The sequence below is a fragment of the Periplaneta americana genome, chromosome 15, assembly GCF_040183065.1.
Source record: "Periplaneta americana isolate PAMFEO1 chromosome 15, P.americana_PAMFEO1_priV1, whole genome shotgun sequence".
Lineage (NCBI taxonomy): Eukaryota > Metazoa > Arthropoda > Insecta > Blattodea > Blattidae > Periplaneta > Periplaneta americana.
Window position 1 is genome coordinate 170,122,576 of NC_091131.1, and position 24,707 is coordinate 170,147,282.

Consider the following 24,707-nt stretch of genomic DNA (forward strand, 5'->3'; position numbering starts at 1 on the left):
GAATGGTAATTAAGTTTGTTAGAACCTGTATAGTCTTCCCTGATAACAGTCACGCTGTCCCCGCAGTGTTCAGGCTTAGGGTGAAGCATGCGTCTTGCAAAATATACATTACTTAAACTGATTTATTATTAATTAAAGTATTAAAATACTCTTGAACCATAAATGTAATAAAAACATTATGCAAAATTATTTGTTGCAACTGAAAATAATAATGTGGACATGTTTACAAAATGGGTGTTTGTAAATGTGTTTAAAAGATAAAGGGATAAAAATAATCATAATTATAATTGCTATTTATGCAACAAGTTGCGAAATAATAGCATTTTAAGCATGACAAGTGAAGATTGTCCAACACGGCAAGTGCTTAAAACACTGGTTTCGCATGTATTTCGTGCAAAATATTTTGAACAGTCACTCGAGAATCCTAAATGTATTTATATTTTAAAGAGAATGAAATTGTTGATTCGTTATCACGCAATGGCGAACTTATGATGTTGAAGACGAAAGTGTATTATATTCGTATAAAAAGAGATAGATTTCATGGCCTTTGGATATGTAGTGATTGTTTTGCTGGTTGTTATGAAGTTGTTTTCTGCTTGTTATGTAATTTGGAATATACAATTATTACAATGAAAGTGATAAATGTAATTAGAAAAGTGAGTGATTCGGAAGTGAATCATTTATATATCAAATCTCCAAATGTAATTTCAATTTTAAATAATTGTGTTGAGAATATTTATAATAAATAAATAATTGGAATTTATGTTTTCAGTATTTCTAATTAGTGTGCTTAAAAGTACTTCAGGCATGGAAATTTACTTTTTAAGCACGCTAATATATGGATGCAGAATTCAATGAATTTTTTATGCTAAAATGAGAATCGAAAAGTCATCACCATGAAACGAATGTCTAAAAAATAATTATTTCTGAGAAATGTTAATCTTTCGAAATGATAATTGTTTCTCTTGAAGTCGTCAGCATCAGCCTCCCTGTATTTACTCAGTTGCATACCGACACCTCTTGTAAGGCACTGCTCTGTATTATATCCCAAAATTGTTAGTCTTAATTATGAAACAATCTGTTTATCTGTATCCAATTAGAACTTCACAGAACATTTACCTTCAATAAATAGCAATACTCTCTAGTTACTGCTAGCCTCTTCATATAAACAGCATAAAACACATTCTTATTATTTTTGCAGCTATCTGTGTTTGAAGCTTGTAGCTATGTTTAAACACAGGTGTAACGTGGCTTTCCCGCAGTGAACAGTTTCTCAAACTCCAACCCATGGAAGTTATCCTTCTGTTCTGCAGGACTGCTTCTATTCCAACAAATGTAAATCAAATATTCAAAGTTCGTGATTTCGCACCCAGCTAAACTTCACATTAATTTGGAAAGTAATCAGTAATGACGAGGATTCCTCTGCTAAATTTCATATCCATATGTCCTAAGTGAAAAGCTCTGAGAGGATTGCCTACAGGTTGTCGTTTGAGAATCACTTGTGCAAAGGTTCACACCCGTGGCACTGGACAGAACCAGAAATCTGGTGATGTCTGGTGGAAACCATCACCTTGATGAGGTCTGGAAGCTTCTGGTTTGGTGCCGGCTTGAAGGTGAAGTTCTGCAGCAGGACACTAAGGATCAACCACATGTTCTGCAGCCAAATGTCTGACCCACACACACACACACACACACACACACACACACTTCCCTGCAACACATTTCGAAATTATCAGATGGTACAGGAAAAACATTGACGAGAAAGTGTACTAGTGAGCACTTGAGTAAGTGAATAAGATACTGGGTAGTGAACCAACAAATAAATTAGTATGACTTGAGGCTTTCCCGGCGTTTGATATAGAATAACTCTTCTTGGGTTCTCAGCCAGGTGAGTTGGAGATTAGATTCCAATCTTTCGACGGCTAGCTCTGCCATCTTCTTCAGGGAAGAAGCGCATGTATGAGGGATTATGTGGTTGGAGTTGTAGGAAAATGGACGACGTAGGTATATAGGCCTAATGACGCAATAGAGGAATGGGGCGCGGTGTTGCATTCACCCGTGACTCACATCGGACGCAGGAGCAGCAAAATCGGAATCCCAAATAGAAGTTTATTTTCGAAACAAGTCCAAGGTTATAATCTATCCATCTGTGAAGATTCTCACCACCATAACTCTGCCGAATGTGCAGCGGGAAGAAAGCTGATGTAAGTAGAGCAGAGAGGTCACCAAATTCTAACTGCAGTCCAAACAACACCCTTTACCCTCGAGCATATGGATGCTAGAGCCCGATAAAATGTTAAAGAAAAGAACATCCAAATTGGCTACTCGGAGGAGACTTTTTTAGAAAACGAGAACGAAAGGGCTGAGATTCCCGCATGCTTTACTATAAATCATTCCACATTAAGAAAAAGTCATTGGTTTCATGGACCTTGCAGAGCACATTGTGGAAGCTGTGGCAGGCAGGCGTTTCTGTGCCAACTGATCATTTGATCGAACAGCCCTATATGCTCAATGCGTTTTTCTTAACGTGGAATAAGTCTATAGCAATCAGTAAAAAAAATGAGCTTCTCCACCATTCCTGACAGACTTTACGTGAGATAAAAGTTTTTGAGCCTATCAAAAGTTGTTGCTTTGTCAGCTGTCCGAAGACAGGTCTGAATCTCATAAGTGACACCAATAAGTCATCACTCATGAAGCAACTAAGCCGGAAGATAATTGGGTAGGTGACCAATTTCTTTTCCCCTCCATTGCATACATCGCCGACTAGCTACATATTACATTAATCAGACTTCAGAATTATATGATACAAACAATTGTTCTTCCTCTGGCACGTATTGTCAAGTGAGATGTACTGTCTGATAATAGATGTACATATCAGCCAGAACCTCAATCAGAGGTACTATCAAAAGTGGCTGGGAATATTTCAGCCTTAATTCTGCAGTAGCCAACGACTGGACAAGAAGTGTATGGTTACAGAAGTAAGAGAATTGATAACTTGAGTTGTCAAACGAAAAGACGAATAAAGGATTATGAGAGTAAATAAATAGGTCTATACAAATCAGTTTGCTATTATATCACTGTCTCTATAGCACTGATGAATTCTTAGAGTTGCTCTATCTTAGATCTTGTCTTCAAGATAATTCAGAGTAGTTAGATGAGAGTCTATTCTACAATTTTACAAGTATTTGGTTTACACACTGCAAATGGTCCTTTTAGCTGAAGTTGGCTCAGCCTATAGTTTTCTAAAATTAAGTTCCAGATTTTGTGTATTTGTATTTAATATTATAGTCATTTATTATATTTAATACAGCACTGACGAAAACGAAAATAATGGCTTTTAAAGGAAAGGACCCAGTGAACTCAAAAATTGTAGTTGATGTTAAAATTTTCAAGCAGACGTCACATTTTAACAGTCCAGGTTACAATGTTTATTATAAGAAGGGTATACATGCAGATGGGGCTCATTGCAATTTTACGAAAAATTGGTTTATTGGCTCCGTCTATAGCATTTTCAGAGGACTTTCATTTAACATAAAGTGAACTGGAAAAAAAAAAAAAAAAAAAAAAAAAAAAGACTAACAGCGATTAGTTCATTTTAAAAAACACTGAAATTTAAGGGGACCTGGTAAGCCAAAAAATCTTGAATTTTTCATTTTTCATTTATCTTTCAGATGAGCCATGATTTAAGTTTGTATCTTATTCCTAAGTATGTTTTTTTTTTTCGGTTTAAATGAACAGTGACATTTAAGTGGGCGTGTCCATAGGCGGAGAGAGGACCATTTCCTTGGGGTGGCAAAGAAAGACATAATTAATTACCTCCTCCTCCGTTATAGCTTGACCGTGGTACAGTATATTGGAATATGATCAGTTAATAAAGGTATTTTCGGGGTGAGGGGCATGTTTTTTACAGTGTTACATCCATATCGGCGATGTTTCAAACCGAGTTGTATAGGGCTTGAACTGTAGGTCTGCTACAAATTATAATAGGGCATAACTTAAAACAATCTCCCTCTTTTTCTCTCTCGTGCAGAAACACATGCATACATCAATAAAACTACGTAACAGTGCTAACAGAAATATTTTTATATGAAGCTTACCTTCCGAAGATATATGAAATGTAAATTCTAATAATTATTTTATTTAATCTCATTTTTTAAGTTTACACATTATACTGGATCACTTTTCTTTTTCCTGCATTGTCGTGCAGTATGTTATTCATACATTTCGAAGTGGTGGCCTCAACAACTGCAGACTTCAAAGACAATAGTACAGGCTGTTACGAAAGAAACATTACAGTGCTTCCATTCCTCAAATGAGGTAGTATAGGAATTCTTATACATTCAGAAATTTAAAATAAATAGAGTATTATAGTCCAGGCACATTATCATCAATTTAAGCACAAAAACTTAATCATAAACAAAAACAAAAAAAAAAAGATCTTTTGAATTCAATAGAATAATAGAAAAAAAAAAAAAGAGATCAGACAAGTTGGGGGGGGGCAGTGGCCCCCATTACTCCGCCTATGGGCTTGTCTCCTGTTCATCTAGCACACTACCACAGTCTACTATATACAGTCACGAAGGTTGAGTTTTGAGGGTGCTAGAAACAATAGACTGTGACGGTACTATTTTGTATTGCCTGTAATGAGGCGATATTAGCGATCCTAGTGGTGAGCAACTATCTAATGTTTGCATATTTACTACGTATTGAGCTTCGCGACTGTATATACTAGACTGTGATACTACTATGTTAGTTTCAAATTTTGCGCCTTATGTGCGAAATTTTTTCATTGTAGGGAATTTATGTGTATTGGTACACCTGGTTTACCGTCTGTGCTTTGTTTCGTAGCAACGGATTTGTTTACAGTGTTGTGATGTTATACACGTGCTGTACGGAGTTCTATTATTAATTGTGTTACGATACAGTTCAGTTGCATTATAGAGGTGCATTTTGTGATATTTTCTTACAATATGGGTTACAAAAGTAGCTTGAAAGTATTTAAGAAGAGAAGAAATGTTGGTAAACGTAAGAACTCTGTTAGTAAGGTGAATTCTAACCTACAACCCTCTAGCACACGTGGTCAGTGTGAATCTGTAAATAGTGGCTGTGCATCAGGAAAGAAACTTGAAGATTCTAAAATCAGGTATGAAACCCTCAAACAAGAACACAGTGTTAGTGATACCAATGGGGTTATAGATGTTGGCATATTATCTAGTGTACTGCAAAATAATGTATTCTGTAAAGGCTGTGGCAAAGGTGGGATATCTCTTGAGGTAAAAAAGCACATTGGTCTTGCTGCAGAATTAGTTTTAAAATGTAAATACTGTGCGTTTGGTGTAAATTTTTACAACTCTTCATCTATTGATATTTCAAAGATAAACCCAATAACATGTAAACTCTACACAATAAATGTTAGACTATGTATGGCCTTAGGGCTATAGGAAAAGGTAAGACAGGTGGAGAGACTTTATGTGGCATTTTGAATTTGCCACCTCCTCCAACCAGGTCTACTAGATATAACATAATAATTGGATCTGCGATTGAAAATGTTGCATTACATAACATGAAGGTTGCTGTGGAAGAAGCAGTTGCAGGAAATGATAATGTCAGAGGCATATCAGCTGCCTTTGATGGGACGTGGCAGAAAAGGGGTCACATTTCACTAAATGGCGTTGTGACGGCAACTAGTGTGGACACTGGCAAGGTAATTGATTTTGCTATATTATCAAAACATTGTAGGTGTGAAGGTAGAACAACAAATAAACATGAAACCGATTGTGAATGTAATTACAGTGGGTCAAGTGGTGGAGTGGAGGTTGCAGGTGTGACGAACATTTTCAATCGGTCACTCAGTTCATATAATGTGAGATATGTGAAATATTTAGGAGATGGGACTCTAAGTCATTCCTTGCTGTTGAGGAATTGAAACCACATGGGAATGACGTACAAATTAGCAAATTAGAGTGCATAGGCCACATACAGAAGAGAATGGGCATTTTGAGGAGACTGAAAACCAGTGTGAAGGGACAAAAATTATCGGATGGTAAGGGTTTATTAGGAAAGGGGAGGCTAACTGACTCAGTTATAGACAAAATTCAAAACTATTACGGCATGGCCATAAGACTTCTATTTACTATTTTCCCGAAACACATAACCACAGTGGACCATATGACGATTCACCACTGTTATTCTCATCCCAACCGACACTTGAGACAGGCATTGACAAGAACCGAGTTCTGAATGGGAGAAGTGAAGGCTGATGGGTGGGGGAATACCTGCTAGGCCACGAGGCCACAAGAAATGTATCTCAGTTTCAGCTTTCCCAGTGCAACCATAAAACCCGGGGAAATGCAGAAGCCAGACACGGCATGAGTGATCCTGGCTTCAGGAACAAATTTTACTGCAAGACAGGTCTATATACATCACAAGGTTTTCTACTTCTACAACTCTATATGCTTCATTGAAAGAACTAATATAATAGCTATGATATATACGACTAAAAACCACTAAAATTTTGAGTTTAAGAAAACAAAGTGACTGAGGCCCAGCCTCACTTGCCTCAGCCAATCAGCCGCCACTGTACAAATCTACCAACATGGAATTTCATCTCAGACTAAAACCTGTCTTGACCCTTTATACCCATTGGTGACTGCACATGATAAGGTCGCAGGGCAGATCTTGCCTCCTCTGCTATACCAGATAATGTTGTTGTTGTTTTCTAATGCCAGGCGTTTGACAGTAAAGTCATTTGACCTCTCCCACTCCAATATTTTTCAAAGATATTATCATGGCCAGCCACTGAAGCACAGATTTTGAGGTGTTCCGAATCCATTTCTTGGTTTGAGTTGCACAATGGGCAGTTAGGGGACTGATATATTTCAATTCTATGCAGGTGTTTGGCCAAACAATCATGGCCTGTTGCCAATCTAAATGCAGCTACAGACGATTTTCGTGGTAAATCGGGAATTAACTGTGGATTTTGATGCAGAGAGTTCCATTTTTTTCCCTTGGGATTGTGTTATCAAATTTTGTTTGTTCAAGTCTAAGTATGTAGATTTAATAAATCTTTTAACAGAGTAATACGTAGATTTAGTAACAGATCTGTAAGTAGCAGTGCTGCTCTTCTTTGCTAAATCATCCGCATTCTTGTTTCCCAGGATTCCACAATGGGATGGTATCCATTGGGATACAATTCTTTTATTGAGTGATATTAATTGGGAGAGCATTTTAGTTATTTCTGCTGTTTGAGATGAAGGTGTGTGTTTAGATACGATTGATAGAATAGCTGCTTTGGAGTCTGACAATATAACTGCATTTTTAAATTTATTGATGTGGCATAGAAGATTCCTGAGACTTTCACTTATTGCAATGATTTCTCCATCAAAACTTGTTGTTCCATATACAAGAGATCTATAAAGTGAGAAGAGACAGCACGTAACACCTGCACTGGCACCTTGTTCTCTGGAGATCAAGGATCCGTCGGTGTATAAATGAAGCCAGTTTTGTGGAGGGTACCTAATATTAATTGTCTCTAAAGACAATTGTTCCATTATTTCAGTGTTTACTTCTGATTTCAGTATTTCTTCTGTTAAATTTAGATTATATTCTATATTTAATAGAATTAAGGGGTTTGGTTTAATTTGTAAGTTTTCTTTTAAATTTGGGATATTGATTTTCTGTTTCAATTCTTGAAACTGTGGAGAATTTAAAAAAAATTCTGGTGGTGTACAGTGCAGATAATTATAATAAAGTCTGAGCATGGAACTGAATTTCAATAACTTAAAATGAGTAATCTTGATATCAATAATCATTATTTCATTAGTTTCAATATATTAAATTTGTGCAGCTCTGTTTATAAATATAACATAGTATTCTTTTTTAATGTTTAAACATACTTTTTTGTGCGTATTTTAGTGTATAACTAAAAATTTCAGTGAAAGAAATAAGTATGATACGTTGATGTGCCTAAAATGCCTATTTTCATTAAAATAGAGCCTAATTTTACAAATTTTGAGCTTATTTTAGGCGCCTAAAACTGCAATTTTTAGTGCCTAAAAATCCGATGTCTATTCATTATTCAAAAACATAATTTAAATAAATAAATAGATTTTCAACTACAAAATACATTATGTTGTTGTTGTTTTCTAATGCCAGGCGTTTGACAATAAAGTCATTTGACCTCTTGCACTCCAATATTTTTCAAAGATATTATCATGGTCAGCCAGTGAAGCACACATTTTTAGGTGTTCATAATCCATTTCCTGATTTTCTGAGAGTATATTGGCTAGTTCAGTCTTCTTAGCTGATATTATACCACCAGCATTCCATTGTAGGATATTTAGTTGATTCTGTACGATTAAAGTAGTCCCCCCCCCCCCCCCAGAGATCCGATTGGGGGACTATTTTACCTCCGGATAATTCTACCTTAATGGTACTCATTTCATATTGGAGTTAAATGGCAAGTTGTAGCCGATTTAAGTGAACACCATATTTTAACGTTTTGGTGACTACACACAACCCCCAGAATGTCTGGAGGCCACACCTGCTGTTGGTCGACGGGTCCATTGGACCTAGCTGGGAGATCTTATTGATCACCAGCTTTCCCTCCTTAAGCCACTGGAGGACGATTTTAGTGCCATAGCAGGTCAGCACTAGGAACAGAAAAGTAGAAAGAGGAGGAAGGAAAGGGAAATGAACCCCAAGGCCTCGAATGCTCTAATACCGTTGGGGTCGAAGAAAGTAAGAGTTCAGTCAGAGGACTGGATAGGAAAGGGTAAAGAGGGAATTAGGTATTGAATAGAGGAAAATTATACCAAATTCAGTCATTAACTCATCAAGCTGACCAGTGCTAATTGATGAGTAGCCCCTCCCTTTAAAATATTGTAGGCCTATTAATTAGTATATGATTTAGCCTAAAATCTTTAACCAAACAGATTACCGCTGTCTAGACAGTTCTCAATAAAAATCTTAAATACATTTTGGGGGCAAAAGCTTTAGTTTCGACTGTAAAGAAGAGACAATATATGAAAGTAAAAAAATGTTCAGTCAATGTAAAAAATCTCTTGCATATGTCTCACTAATAACGAAGGTAGACCTAAATTACAATCACAAAACAAGGCAGCTTGTTCTTGTCTTATTATAAAAGTTGAATTAAAATTTTATTTAATTTATTTCTCAAAAATATATTTTAAAGCATGCGGCAACTAACAGTTACAAAAATGTGTACATTATTAAGCACATTAATAAGATAGGGTAAAGGTTGGTAATATCGTGATATGAGTAATATCGTGATAGTTGGTATGAGAATTTATTACAATTTTACTTATCGAGACAAAAATCTGTTTTTTGTGACAATGTATTAAGGACAAGTTCGTGGACAAGTTGCTGCATGAAATCGGTCCTTCTCTCACTCTGTAAAAGCATGATAAGAAGCTATCAAACACAGTATCACGATATTACTCTTATCACAATATTAACAAGATTTACCCTACTTCGTTTTCCTCTCTCCTACAATTTGTTATTCCATTTGAATGAAATATATTATTTCCTTCTTTTAAAGTATTGACAATTCATAGGGAATGGAATATTTCTCGAATTTTGGAAAAAAAATATTTCTCAACATCTAATTACAGTAAATATACATTCTTCAATTCATTTATGCCTGATTTGAATTCGTGAAACATCGCGAAATCCGTATCAAGTCGGGAATGGGGTTTTTTAAGCAATTAGCGAACTATGTGCGCGAATTTTCAATTTTTAATTTTTTTTACTGCAATCGATAATCGATAGCTGTCGCACAGATAAGGTCGATATTTATGGTCACTAGTATTGCACATTCGATTCTGAATCTGTTTTAGTCAACGGTCAACGAGCTAGAAGGTTTTAATTCAAATACCTGGTCTAAACACACTCCTGACATCATATCTGATATATGTAGCGATGTGCGAGAATCGTATTGTGAGCGTTGTGAGTCTGCTGAATGCATATTACTTTGGAGCGTGTTGAGTGTGTTTGTTTTATTTGTTTATAGTGTCACACATAGGCGAAATAACATTATTGTGTTCCCGTGCAAGTGAGGCTACAAGAATGCTTAATAATAAAATAGCTCCAATAGAGCTTTCCAGTATATAAGGCATAGGTTTTATTGCACAGACAAAAGTACAGTCATGTGTAAATTTTGTAATTGTGAGGTCTCGTGGGAAAGAAGAGATACTGTTGAGAAAGATTCGAAGTTGGTAAAACATGCATCGGCAATTAATTTTTGCAAGGAAGACGAACAATCTCTTGTGCTGACTTCTATTGCCACTTGTTTTTGCAGTGTGCAAAACAAAAAGAAAACTTGCGAATATCTGGGAAAAAGTGTTGTAAAGACTTTATAAAAATGAACATACCAATTTCCAAGCTCGAAAACGAACAATGTGAAAATACTGAAAAATTCAATTGAAAGCACCGATTTTCCCATTTGAAAATCCCACATTTTGCACTTTGAACTCAACAAAAAATTCCAGTCTCTAACGATTCAGAATGCTTTATGGTTGCTGGGTCGTTAGTAGTCAATAACATTTAAGCTGTGCTCATGTTTGAATCTAAATCCACACAGCAATCAAGTCTTCAAAAGGCTTGTTTTTTAAGATCCGATGCATGCGAGGTGAGAGACCACACTATACGAGCAATAGTGAGTGGTTTGTAAAGCTAAGAGGTGCGCAGTCAGAAGTGCATTCCACCTTGATTGTCTCAAATTCGGCAATCCTGAGTATGAGGCTTTTACATGAGGTGGGTCCTTCATCTTTCCAGGCAAGAAATGTTTATCATCAGAAAGATTGTCAAGGGGTGACAGTACAAAAGTTCATGTCAGTTCACATCATGTTTCAACCAAGCTATCACTGGTGAGAGAACAACAGGATGGAGTCTGCAATAGATCGCCTACCAAGAAAAGTTTATCTTCTGAGAGAACACTAAGTCTGCCAGAGATACGTACATGATACCGAATCTCTTACAGTCCAAATAGAAACAGTAAGATTAAACATGCAAAATACATTCGATACCCTCAGTCAAGTACTTAGTTATGTCAATATTCTAGAATCTGACATAAGAGATCTAAAAGACAACTCTTCACTTAAAAATTACATGTGTTTGCTAGTAGCTAACAGAAATTCCTCCAGTGTCTTGACATGGTAGTGTGGTGCAAAAAACCGAACTTTAAAAAATTCAAATTCCCACAAGGCTAATATTATGCATTAATGTGTAAAACAAGCACAAAAAATTTCATTAAAATATTACCATTTACAAGTTGCTCCAGAGGTGAGAAGTTTATAATGTGTAACATAGTGAAAGAAAAAAGTCAGAGCAGCTTTTGAAGGAGTAGAAAACTCTTATCAGTGTTTGGATAAAAGTTATAGAAGAAACTGTTTCTATTCATCTTCGTCAATGTCTCATTGTACTTTTGGAACAGGTTGATAGTGCGTTCTGTCGTGTCATTTACTACTTTCGTCTAAGAGGAGCAATCACGAAGTTCCTTGAAAACCACTCTTTAGGAAGTCTGTGCAGGAAAGATTGAGATTTGTCTCTTCCTATTTCAATCTTCAAATAAATAACCGGTTCTTAATGTTACAGGATTCTCCAATTTCAGGTTTTCCAATTTAGCCATGGTCTGTAGTCATTGAGGAGTATCAGGTTTCTGTGGAGGCTGCAAGTTTGTTACTATATTTTCCTTTTTTGCTGGTTTAACGAATTGAGTCCACAACAGACCACATTATCTAAAGCCTGTTTAGTAAATGATGATGATGTTGATGATGATGATTTTTCTTTTTCTCTGTGGTCACTTGGTCATCAAAAAAGCAACTAGATGCTCAGAGAGAAACCAAAGATGTTGGCAAAATGCCGTAATAGCCTATAATTGTTCTTTCTTATCTACAGTTTGGTTGGGATATTTCTTATGGAGAGTAAGAAGCTTGTGGACTTTGAATACCAACAAATACTCTCTAACATTAATACTGGAAAGCTTTCCTGTTTAGCATTGCAAGCGGCGGCGAAAAGTGACAGTGCTGCCATCTAGTGGCTTGAAACGTTCACACACTCTGTGCGCCGTACTGGATTACGTGAAGAAAAGAGGAGAGGTGTGCATTTGATTTCAATAAGAAGCTGCAAAGCAATAAATAGTATACTTTAGAGTCACTTTGTTCATAACATTTTTAATTAATAACAAATTACAAAGTTATTAGAATAGAAATGAATTGATAAATTCTCATATTTTCAAATTTGATGAAATTTAGTTGTGCATGACTTTAGCAGCTTTCATACATCGCTTGTTTTGTTTTTTAGCTGTATGGTTGTCCATTTTATTTTTGCTGTAACAATTTATTAACACATTGAAATATTTATCAATGAAGACATTGGCACAGTCACTGCAAATGGACATGTTAACAGGGAGCACTACCATTTTAACTAGTTCTTTTTTTACACCAATTCTAGTTTTATAAATAACATGATCAATTTCTTTAAAAACATCAGAACACAATTGGCTGAGCATTAGAGAAACATCATTAGGAAAAACAATTTTTGAATCTTTACAGTATTTTTTATTTGCGATGTGCGTTGTTACGTCATTGTTGGGGTTTTCTTTACAAGATAAATTTCTTCGACAAATTTCGTGATTTATTCTGCTACACACCCAACCTGCAACATAAGCCCTTGCATTTTCTTGCAACACGGTTTCTTCATTTGTATGCTGTACATTTTTGTCATCAACAGTTACATCCAAATCAGAGACATCTGTAATGCCTGGACTGCAAAAATTCAATTTAGCTGCCTCGATATCTTCTTTCTTGAGTAAGAAAGAAGAAACATCAGCTTCACAGTTGCTTGTTTCAGGAGGACTTAGGAATTGTTTCGTCATGGTTGCCCGAATTGTAGCTCTAAACTTCGATTAGTCTGGAGTTACGTTGTTTCCACCTTTAGATCGAATAATAGAAGAGAGATTTTCTATGCAGCCTTGTGTTAATCTTCTTGTTATTAAAGATTGTAAATTTTCTAGCCAGCCATTTATACATCTTGGGTTCATTTTCCTATTGTTTATTACCTGAATATTTCCAAATGTTTTTTTCTATTTCATTAGAAATTTGTGTGGAATTTTCACTTAGTGGCCTATTTAAGGCTTTACTAGTTTGGAAACTAGAAGAGTTAAAACAATCAAAAGCTTTATCCATGAACAGGATGAAGTCTGCAGTAGGTTGAGCCTCCTCTGGTAACTGTTTGAATTTTATGAGTGTTGCCATAGCTTTTCCTACAGAATGACTTAATAACTGTGTAGCAAGGCACACTCGCATCGGTGTGAATGGTGGTAGATTCAAGTGATTAAGTTTTACTTTAGGACAAAGTCGGGGATTCATGTCTTTATCTATAAAATAAAGTTTTTCTAGGTATTCCCACTTAATTAATTTATCAAATAGCTTAAAATTATAATGTTTTAAATTATTCCTTATGCTCTTAATCAAATGTGGTGTATCATGAAACAAATAAATTTTTTTCACCATCGTGTTCAAAATAAGGCTGTACTTCATTACATCCAAGCAGTCTTGTCAATTTAGTGTTGTTTGATCCTTGGTCTGAAACAATTGCTTTAGGGATAAATCCCGTATCTTTTATTTCATTTATTTCATTTCAAGCAGATGTGATTTTAAAATCTCTGCAGGCATGGCATCTTTCGATAGAAAATAACCAATGGTTTGCTTAAAATTTTTACACATTCCTCGAATCATAAAAACCATTGCTTGGTTTGCAAGTGGTACCTCTGAATCTTTTACATTAGTTTGAGATTGTTGGTTAGGGCTGTGTATACCCAATTCAATGAATCCCTAAAAAATGTCCACTTTAGCATTGTACGTTATATTTTCCTTCAAATACATTTCATCTACAATAATTGTTACTACCTTTTCATTTAGTGGCAGCATTCCAGACTTTACTTTTAATAATTGTAAAATGGTGGGATTTATACCGGGGCCTATACCAAATCCATGAAGCCAATTTCGGAGAGATCTGACTGTTGGCAAACACAATTTTCTCCTTAAAAATCTGTAGCCCTGAGGTGAGCAATAATGGAGTGCAATGCAAAACTTTTATCGTAACTGGAATAGCGCCTTCCCATTTTTTTCTTTCTTTTTAAACGCACTTGCGACATAATGAATTCATCATTAGAAACAATTTTGATTAAATCAGTATTTGAACTGGTTGTCTTCAGAGCTCTCACTTCCGCCCGAAGAGATGAAATAATTTTTTTGTGTTTAGATACCAACTTTTGAGCTGGAATCAATTTTTTAGAAAGTGTCTTTATCTGAAGATCTTGAGCCATCTTTGACCTTTTAGGATTTCTTGCATCTTAAAAAATAAACAGGGACTTAATTTAGTGAAATATTAATAACGTCTTGAAAGTCTAGGGCTAGGTAAATAATATTTTCTGAATAACTAACTGAATCAGTTTGTATGAGAAAACATGAGTTCACACACTTTCTTCACAAAATCAATAATCCGTATTTTTATGTTGCGTATCACAATATGCGTCTATTTAGTTTGAAAAAGTCATGACTTTCAGTATTTTGTATGGAGAAACTATAAAGAAATTGTGTTTGGTATGATGGAAGTAAAGTAGTTTTATGCAGTTTAATAACTGATTCACTTAGCACAGAGAACATGTTATTGCTAATGTACTATCTGATTATGAGGTACCTGGTAGAGGACTATCGTCGTTTCTGTCTGGAATCGGAGAACCTGTCGCCTCCTCGATGGAAGGTCTAATGCGTTTCTTTGGGGACCTTCGCGGTTCTTTCATTGTACTTTGACCCATATTTTCGGAAGAAGGCGCTGTTAAATTCAGTGAAGGAATAGCTGTTCTCTTCAGTCTGTTATTAAAAAAAATATATTAAAAATTAACAGGTCTATGACTCATTTGAAACTTCGGTACTTTTCCAATTACACCTTATTTTTACTTACTCCTGACTTTTCAAATTAGGGTTATTGAAGTCCAATAATCTAAAGTGATCTGAACATATTCTGTGATTTTTGTACAGATACTTTGTTCCTCTAGTTTTAAACGTTTCGTCTAGGTCCTGTCTTTTACATTTATTTACCCATATGGCACATCTATAAGACAAAAACAAATAACAGTAATAATAATAATAATAATAATAATAATAATAATAATAATAATAATATGATGATGATGATGATGGTGAGGACACGAGACCTGTCATGTGAATCGTGCAAGTGGGAAAAGAATGAGCTAACAGAAAGAGAGTTTGTTTCATGATTAAAATTATACGAATCTACTGACACGAAAGTTCATCTCAGACTAATTATCTTCCTTCTCCATACCCATTGGTGAGAGCCACAACACATGATAAGGTCACAGAACAAGTTATCTACTGACTCTACTGTAATAATCATCATCATCCTGTGGCAGAAAAGTAATAGACTACTTGTATTTACATGACTACTCACTCACCTACTCACTTCGGAAATCTGAAGAACGATCTAGCATCTTTTTGCCAAGCGTAGTTTTTACAGAAGAACACAGAACAAACAATTCCACTTTCCCTGACATGTTGTGGAACAGCCATGAGAATAATCCTTACGACTTACACCACGTGTTGAAGTACAAAACTCTTGTTAGATGCAGTTTACCATGCTATGTGCCACGTTATCCTCACTGTCAACATTCCCTGCTGCTAGATAGCACTGATGAGTCATTCGCCTCTCTTATCGTGAACTGTCCAGTATTAATGTTAGAGAGTATTTGATACCAATAGATGCTTTGTTCCACTCTCTAATGTTATCTAGTGTCTCAGCAATGGCTCCAGCTACAAATACTGTTGCACAATCTGGAAGACTGACTCTATCCAAGGCACTGACTTCTTTAGGTGACTGGAATATGTTGTTAGGGACGCTAGGTGTGAGGAGGGAACCTTTGAAGCAAGTAATAATGTTGAAAATCAAGATAATGGTTCAGACAGTCGATATGCATTCTTGCTATCAGATGTACTAGGTGATTAACATGATGAAGAGGGTCGGTTGCTCTTCCTTTCATGGATATAAATTCACTTCTTCATGTCCACCAAGTTAGTGCTGTGGTAATGCGACTGCCTTCAAACTAGCCGGCTCAGGTTCGATTCTCAGCAGGTTCAGAAATTTTCATGTAAGATTTCTACCTCGGGACTAGGAGAGATGGTGGTGCACAACTTTTACTCAATAAATTGTGCAGCAGTATGCCTGAATTAAATCCCAAATCTCTCCACGTGCATATGAAAAGAAGGCATATGTCACTGTTGATAGAGATTCACCCATCGGATGGGGACATTAAGACTGGTGGTCCCCTGGGTGCTATCAACAGGAGTAGGCTACGTGTCAGCACCGGGTTTCCCCCTTTCTTTCTTCCTCACCTTTGTCATCGTCCTCATCATTTCCTACACTACACTTACACATATACTCACTCTAATACACGACGTAACTCTTAACAGATACACATTATGCATATTGTGGTCTGTCGAAGTGGTGTGCAACTTGAAAATGGATCACAGTCCTGTCATCTATCCGCGGTATGCAAAATCACGCAAGTGAAGTGGGTAGGCATTAGACACACACAGATTTCACTTCTTCGTACCGAGCTCTGGTTTCTTTTGCAGCTGTTTGAGATCACTACCTTCCATGCTACTTCAAAATACTTTTCTCTTTGCTTTTCAAGAAACATCTGGCCCTCCTTATTTCCAATCTCTTTCATTGCATATGTCAAACAACTTGCCCAGATCTCTTTAATGTGTTTTGTTTCATTACATTACTTTCTTGCTGTCTAGCTCTTTTTTTAGATCCAGATATTTATCATAGTTTGGGAAGTTTCTTAACACACAAATCTATTCACAGAGTTGGAATCCTTGCATGCTCCCTTAGATCAATTTGTAAGTATGTTGGAGGGGCTTGTCTTTGTCCAAGTGATGAAACTGTACACTTGGACAGTGGCGTGCGGTGACCATTCAGACAGCCGAAGCACTGAATATTATAATTGTTAGATAAATAATAGTAAATCAAGGGGCTTGCCTTGATAAAATCACAACTGATAATAATTTAAAAGAACATATGTTAAAATAAGTAGACCTAATATCAATTTAAATTTCTTAAAGCTACCATTATACAACATTTGATATAAAATAACAAGCTTCTGGCTTTAAACTCACCCTTGGCACTTCTCACAGTAAGATCAACGGAACTGAAATTCAATCCTTCTCTCCTGGGAAGCAAATTTGGTAACCACCTCATCAAAGAACTCTTTTTTTCTTTCTGAGTTCTCCTAGTAGGCATGCTTCAATTGGAATAATTCCAACATGAGATAGTCTCTCTTCTCCAGTAGAATTTCGAGAGTAGCTTTTGATTCTCTTCAGCATTGAAAACGACCTTTCTACTAAAGACGTACTCACAGGAATTGTACAGTCACGGAAGAAAAATCTGGCCGATGAGCAGCAAAACTCATAATGTTACTTATGCCGGTTTTGTTGTGATTATCACAGTACAGAGTGTCTAAGAGGGATAGTGTTTACCTCCCTTCGAAGTTCCTGGGCTAGGAAGGAGAGGCTTTCGGACTCTTTCTGTTCAGAATGTCTAATAGGGACACTATTGACTTCCCCTCATAGCTGCTACGCTTCGAGAGACTGACGTTCGGAATGGTTTTGTTTAAAGTCTACAATATACTGTATTTGTATAATTGCAATGTTTGTTGTGTTTTAGTCGACATATAGAAAGTTGTTTTGCCATTGGTTTTGCCATTGCGGATATGAAGAATGTTGTTAATGTAATTTTCATCCCCTATGTTCGTCTGTCTTCACTCTACAGGCATACTACGTTTATGATTTATGACCACTGTATAGCCTACTTCGTGTTTTTTCTAGAGTCCTAGACACGTGACCCTGTCCATCTTTACCAACAGATTTTGTCTATAAATAGCCACAACCACTTCGAAAATCATCATTAGTTTTTCAGTTCGATAGCTATGGACGTCAAAGCCAAAGTAATTGCACTGATCGAGGAAGGCGGATTTAGTGCGGCGCAAGCTGGAGAACGCTATGGAGTTGCGACTAGAATAGCGTCCAGATGGTGAGCGCAGTATCAAGAGCAAAGATACGTAACTCGTAAACCTTTTAGCGGAAGACCCAAGGCATCAACACCACAACAAGATCTTATGTTAATAGAACGTTCGAGGCACTTTCCATTTCACACTTCTAAAATGCTTGTTGCCGACACGGGATTTCCTGCTTCCAACAGAACGGCTTCTAAAAGGCTCAATAGTGCCAATATTGTGCCGAGAAGAGTGGCGGTAAAGTTCTGACTGAAGACCATCGAATTGATCGTGTCGCATTTTGCCAAATGCATTACAACTATCCATGGCAAGAGGTCATCGTTTCGAATGAGAAAGTGTTTATGAACCACAGCACAGGGCCAGTGCAAGTATATCGACCGAAACAATCCAAGAGATTTGACCCTGAATATGTGGTCCAGAGGCAACGCATTGGTCGTTTGTCCATGTCGATGTGGGGATGGATTTCTGGTTATGGTGGCGGCGCGCTATGGAGGATTCATGAGCATATGAATGGGCATCAGTACACCAATATACTGGAAAATGTGATGCTACCTAGTGTGCGTGTGTTTCAGCCCGAAAACAAAATAAAATTCCAACACGACTTTTCTTCCGTACACACATGTGTTGCCGTGTAGCGGTGGTTCAACATTCACAGGGATGATGTCGTAGAGGTTCCATGGGTGCCAAAAGTCCTGACTTAAATCCCATAGAAAATGTGGGGTGGAAGTGTAACGCGGTGTTAATGAACAACTACAGGGTCGGCGTCCTAGGTATATGGACGAATTGTGGGATCTCGTTTCAGATGCTTGGGATGATGTTGCATTGTCAGATAGATATATCCACAACCTTGTTAATTCTGTACATAGAAGAATGGATACAGTGAACAATGCCAATGGTTTCTGGACAGATTATTAAGTCCAGAAGGAAACTATTGTATATCACTAGAGCTACATAGAAAGAAGAACATTTTAATTTGTGATAAAAAGAACATTCAATATTAATTATTTTACTTCAGGAATGTATATTTTCCCTTATTTTCAGAACTAAAGTAAATACTGTAGGTTTAAAAATAGAATAAATAAATGAGTTATAGTAAACCGCTTATATAATCAAACGTTTCCTTAAATCGCACAAAAATTATTTCTAATTAACAAATCTATTTATGTTCCTCTTTCGTCACTATTATTAATTGTTTACCTAAATTAATTTATATATATTTATTTCAATTTATTTTAATGTTCACTTATACCGTTTGTATTGGATTACTTCAATCAATTTATATTTATTCTAGTTTATCTGACTGTTGACTTCTATATCGTCTTAGAACGAAGTTCCTATGTATTGTATCTTTCTCAATTTTGTTTACTCTTCGTCATATTGGCAGTCTGTTTTGCCAGGAAGATATTAAAATAAGAATAAACCATAAATAAATGTAGTATGAATAATTTCAAGGGGAAATTGTTCCGGGGCCGGGTATCGATCCCAGGACCTCTGGTTGAACGTACCAGCGCTCTACCACTGAGCTACCCGGGAACTCCACCCGACACCGTCTCAACCTTTCCCTTTATATCCACACAACTCGCATGGGCTGACGAAACGCCAGAGACCCACAACGAGTGCACACAAGCTCTGTGTGACTTGGAATTGTGGTTTTCTGTTAACGTACACAGTAACGTATATATTATGCAAATCTAGTCTTTCAGGTGAAGCTCCCTGTAAAGCAGATTTGAATAATTTCAATTCTGCTTTACAGGGAGCTTCACCTGAAAGACTAGATTTGCATAAATGTAGTATGTCTATAGCAGCTGTGCCCAATACTAAAGTTTCAAACTTAAAATTAAAAAAAAATATTTGAACAGACCTGTATTATTAATTAATATAAATTACAATAATCACTAATTAGCAAGACATTTATGTAAATAATTTATTATTGGACGATGTCTGTGGCCCTCCAATAATATATTTTTTTTAATATTGGCCCGCAGTATTCATAAGGTTGAGCATCCCTGGTCTATAGACTAAAGAGAGACGAACAGAGGAGATGATAATGAAATCAGTAACATTCCTCATACCCGCAATGGTAAAAACAATGAAATAACAAATTTCTGTAGAATATAATATAACATAAATATTTATTTTTTATTCAGACTAAATGACTTATCAGTGTTTTAAAGAAGATCAATAAAATTTATAAAATATATATTCATTGAAGTTGAGGTTAAAATAATGCTAACTTTTTGCGCCTATTGGCATCTTCAGGCACTTGAGCCAACAATATCATGTGATACATTAATTTACAGTAAAAGGCATGGCTGTTGAATATATGTACATTAATCAATCTTAAAACTAACAGATTAAAATCATTTGTGCAAATTAAATGATAAACTATAGTTGAGTTAATTATTGTTTTGATATGTATGATAGTTGAATTAATTATCCTCATCTCTACTTAAATTTACGACAATAATTAAACAACTATAGGACACAAAGATTAAATTGTAGATTTAAAATGAATTCAAATTAAATAAAATATTACCTTGTAATAAAAATTGATTACTTCTATAATGTCTTATTAATGCTTACATTTGGTCGTATAATTTTACCAATTACTGGTATGTGCCGTTGTTATTGATGTAATTATATGTATTATAATGATATAATCTTATGGTTCTTATTGATTCCAATATTAAACTTCATATTGAGTGGACGTCGAAATAATTTCAGATGTTGAAACGTAGAATGCAGGTATGACTTTCAACAGGAAGTTGAGCTGTTCATGATGCAATTCGTTCTATAATATATACGTATCGTAAGTAACTAATATAAAATATTGCTCAAATGCCTAAAGGTGGTAATAGGCGAAAACGTTAGCATTATTTTAATCTTTAACTTCAATGAATATTTATATTTATACATTTTATTGATCTTTTTTTAAAACACTGATAAGTCATTTAGACTGAATAACAAATAAATATTTATGTTATATTGTATTGTATATTGACTTATCTGAAAATTACTACTACAATGCTTACTAAGAAAATTTTTGTAGGCCTATGTCGACAAGAACACAAGAGTTTCAACTTTATGGAATGTGAACAGAAACAGTCCGAAATCCTCTCCTTCCGAGACCAGCAACGTCGGGGGGAGTAAACAGTATCCCTCTTAGATACTCTGTACTGTGATAATTACAAAAAAACCGGCGTAAGTAACATTACGAGTTTTGCTGCTCATCGGCCAGATTTTTCTTCTGTGACTGTACACAGTAATGTCACTAACACATTAAACTGCTGAAAACTTTTTTTCAGCATTGAATTAGTACTCAATAGTTTTGCAAGTTCACTCATGGTTTTATTTCTAAACTCTTCACTGCTGTACACTACAATCAGCTCATTTTTCAATCGAATGATGTCGAAAAATTTTCCATATGTATCTATGAGATTTTGAAAGCAACTTTCTGGGAATTGGTTAGTATATTTTTCATAGTTTTGAGGTGACAATAAATTAAAAAATTTCAGTTTAGGATAATCTTGAAATCTTACATCCAAGTGGTTATCAATATTATCAAACACTTCGCAATAGATGTGTTTATAGTTGATATTTTTTCTCTTCAGAGGCTCACCTACTTGAGACACGGTTTCTTGGAAACCCCTTCATAATCGTGAAAGAAATTTTGTTGAAACTTAAAAACTGTGGGCCAAGGACTAAAACAATCAAATTTCAGTAATTGTAATTGTTGTGTAATGTCTCATTTAAAAGACTGACAATATTCAGAGACATTGAGGTGATGACAGAGTGGTAAATGATAATAGAGCATTGAAAATGTGATGTGGTTGTTTTGCACAGAATTTCATACTGACATGGCACAAAGACATACGTCCCAAGGGCCGCACCATGTGTTGGGACGTGTCAGATGTACAGAACAAGGCTGCAGTGAACTTATTCCCCTGTCATGGCATGCAGGGAAATCAGCTGTGGCGATACAATCCGGTGAGCTAATTGTGCCTTCGAATTCTATTTTATAATTGAATCAGGAATTTTCAAAAGGGACTAAGTCTGGAAAAGTAAATTTGAAGAAAACGACAAGAAACCTTTTGTATGGATCTGGATATATAACAGTCCAAACATGTTGATACACAATTTAAATGTGTACATTCTAAAGGACTTCGTTCCTTTTAATGCTGAAATCCAAGAAGAGTGTATGGAGACCCAGAAATGGGCATAAACTCAATTTACAAAAAATATGGACTTGGTCCCTTTTTCAAATTCCTCATTCAATTCTTTCTGTCATATATGAGGAGCTCACAACCAGAGTGGATCAAGTCTACCAGTGGTCAGTTTGTGGATTAATGCAATCTCAGATGAAGAAAACTTAGATTTATTCATTGCCTTAACAAACTAAGTTAATAACTCATTTGTTACTCCAGAGAGGGCAGCATTTCCTATGGAAAGTGAAGGTTGCTAAGCATGAGTCAGGTACTTTTAAGACTCAATTTCTCAAAATTATTCCAGAAGGACTTGGTCCACTCTGGTTGTGAACCCTTCATATATTTTTACATTAATTTCTTTATTGACTTCTAGAGTTCCACGAAAAATTTACTGGTCTCATTTCTTGCCCACGTCAAATGTAGCTCTATCAGTCATCATTTTCAACCATGAACGCATCATTGTAGGTAACGAATTCGGTGTTAAGAGATACTTCTGTCTCTTTTAACTGCCAGACTCATAGAATCCATGATGGTTGGAATGACCATAACCAAATTTGTTACCAACTGACTGATCATCAAGCTACTTGTTTATATATTAATTAGTTCCTTCAGTCCTTCCTCTGTTCTTTACTTTGTTAGTTCACTTATTTATCTATCCATTAAGGTAAGATTAGAGACCTTGTATTACCAGTGTTAAATTCACCATCTTTAAGTACCCTTATCACAGAAAGTGTTACAGATATGTCTGTGAATATTTTAAACTGATTCTTTGTTATCTTAAAAGTGCTGAGCTCTTGTTTAAAAAGTGAACTTTGTGAAAATAATAAGTTATGACTTTCTACTACTTTTTAAGAAAAATGAAATTGCATTAATATGAATGCACAACAAAGTTTTTAAGCAAATGACCTGAAACTAGACCTCAACAATCAATGTAATACTAAAAATAAGCTGTAAAAATTTCATGCTTCTATCTATCTTAATTTCTGATAAATAGGTACACAAGTTGGAAATTTTGAAAGCCCAGATTAAGTTCACAGTTGAGCATGCTGACCTTGTACAAGAGCTCAGCCTCACAGTGCTGTACTTGTACAAGCTACCCAATCATTCACAGAATAGGAGTGGTAAGCACAATAAGCCATGGGCTGCAATGGAAACTTTTGGGTGTTTTTTCCATACAAGACAGAGAAAAAACTCCTGATAAAAAAGAGCGACAAAGTACATTACCGGTCAAAAGTTTTCGATCAGTTTTCGATCACCTATCACAACTATGGATTTGTGGTTAAAACAGGGATTTCGTTTTGAATATTCTATTAAATCATAATGCTAGAGAGAGAAAATATTTATTTTGTTGATCTATTTAGCTTTTCCAATGTGTTTGTACATTGAAATAAAATATATAGTTTTTTTTATAGGTGATCGAAAACTTTTGACCGGTAGTGCAAATGTTAGAAAACGTAAATTTTCAAAAAAACACAGAATATTAAACTTGTTTTGAAAATTCACAATAAAGATAGCCATTACAGTTTTCAACAATACCGCCAATTTACGAAACAATCATTCAGCTTCAGAAACTCCAAACCACAACCTTTCCTTATCAAATAATTTTAGATATATTTATATTTGTATGCAGTAGTATCGATGAAAAAAAAAATAGTAGTTTGACACATAAAACGTATTACATATTTAAAAGCACTTACAATTCAAATTTTTTCAATAAATTATTATACCAAATTGCACAGAAAATTCCAAATTATTATTTGAAACAAAGGTTAAACGAGTGTTGAGGGACTTCTGCTGATTTTGGAATAGACACCAACCCACTTAGGTTAATTTCAATTAAGAAACACGGCAAACGAATTATCTTTGCACCAAAAATGGATGCTCCTTGGACCAAATTACCGTATTTTATAATTATTTGAATGCAACAGAAGTGAAAAGTCAGTGGAAGTCCCTCGATGCTTGTTTCACTGAAACAAAAACCAAATTAAATTTTTTTTTTTAAATTTGGCCTCTGATCTCACCTTGATTAGTTAATAATGTCACTGACGTGTATATTATTATTTTTTATCTTTATGTGGAGAAGGGACTCAAAGGCTAGCCGGAGGCTTATTGTGCCTTAGAATCCTTCATGTGAGCAGGGTTGTTTGAGTCTGGTGCGTTACAGTGTTGCAACTTGTTACATTTCGTACTCTCCAAACTGTTCGGCGTATCAAAAAACTTGTTTGACAAAGTTGTTTGCATGACTTCATCTATTACCTCTGCGAATTAATGTAACAGATTCCCTTTCACCCTGTATATAAAACTGAGTCAGTTATTGTATGATGTTGCTTAACTGTGAACAAACCAGAGCACAGTGCACTGCATTTTGAACTGGACATGGAATACAG

The 24,707-nt window shown here is 35.6% G+C and overlaps 1 protein-coding gene across 4 annotated transcripts in view; it reads left to right on the top strand.

The window, feature by feature from the left end:
• LOC138715529 (putative polypeptide N-acetylgalactosaminyltransferase 10) overlaps window positions 1-24,707 on the top strand; it is a 97,270-nt gene that overhangs the window by 43,574 nt on the left and 28,989 nt on the right. For 2 of the 4 annotated variants that reach the window (XR_011336378.1, XM_069848569.1), the window contains exons 1-2: window positions 5,343-5,704; window positions 21,959-22,102. Coding sequence is in view for 2 of the 4 variants with exons in the window: in XM_069848569.1 (XP_069704670.1) it covers window positions 5,420-5,704; window positions 21,959-22,102 (429 nt within the window). In the remaining 2 variants the exon portion in view is untranslated. Of the gene's footprint in view, window positions 1-5,342; window positions 5,705-9,980; window positions 11,014-21,958; window positions 22,103-24,707 lie in introns of those variants that run through there. The other 2 variants (XR_011336381.1, XM_069848571.1) reach the window with 2 other exon arrangements.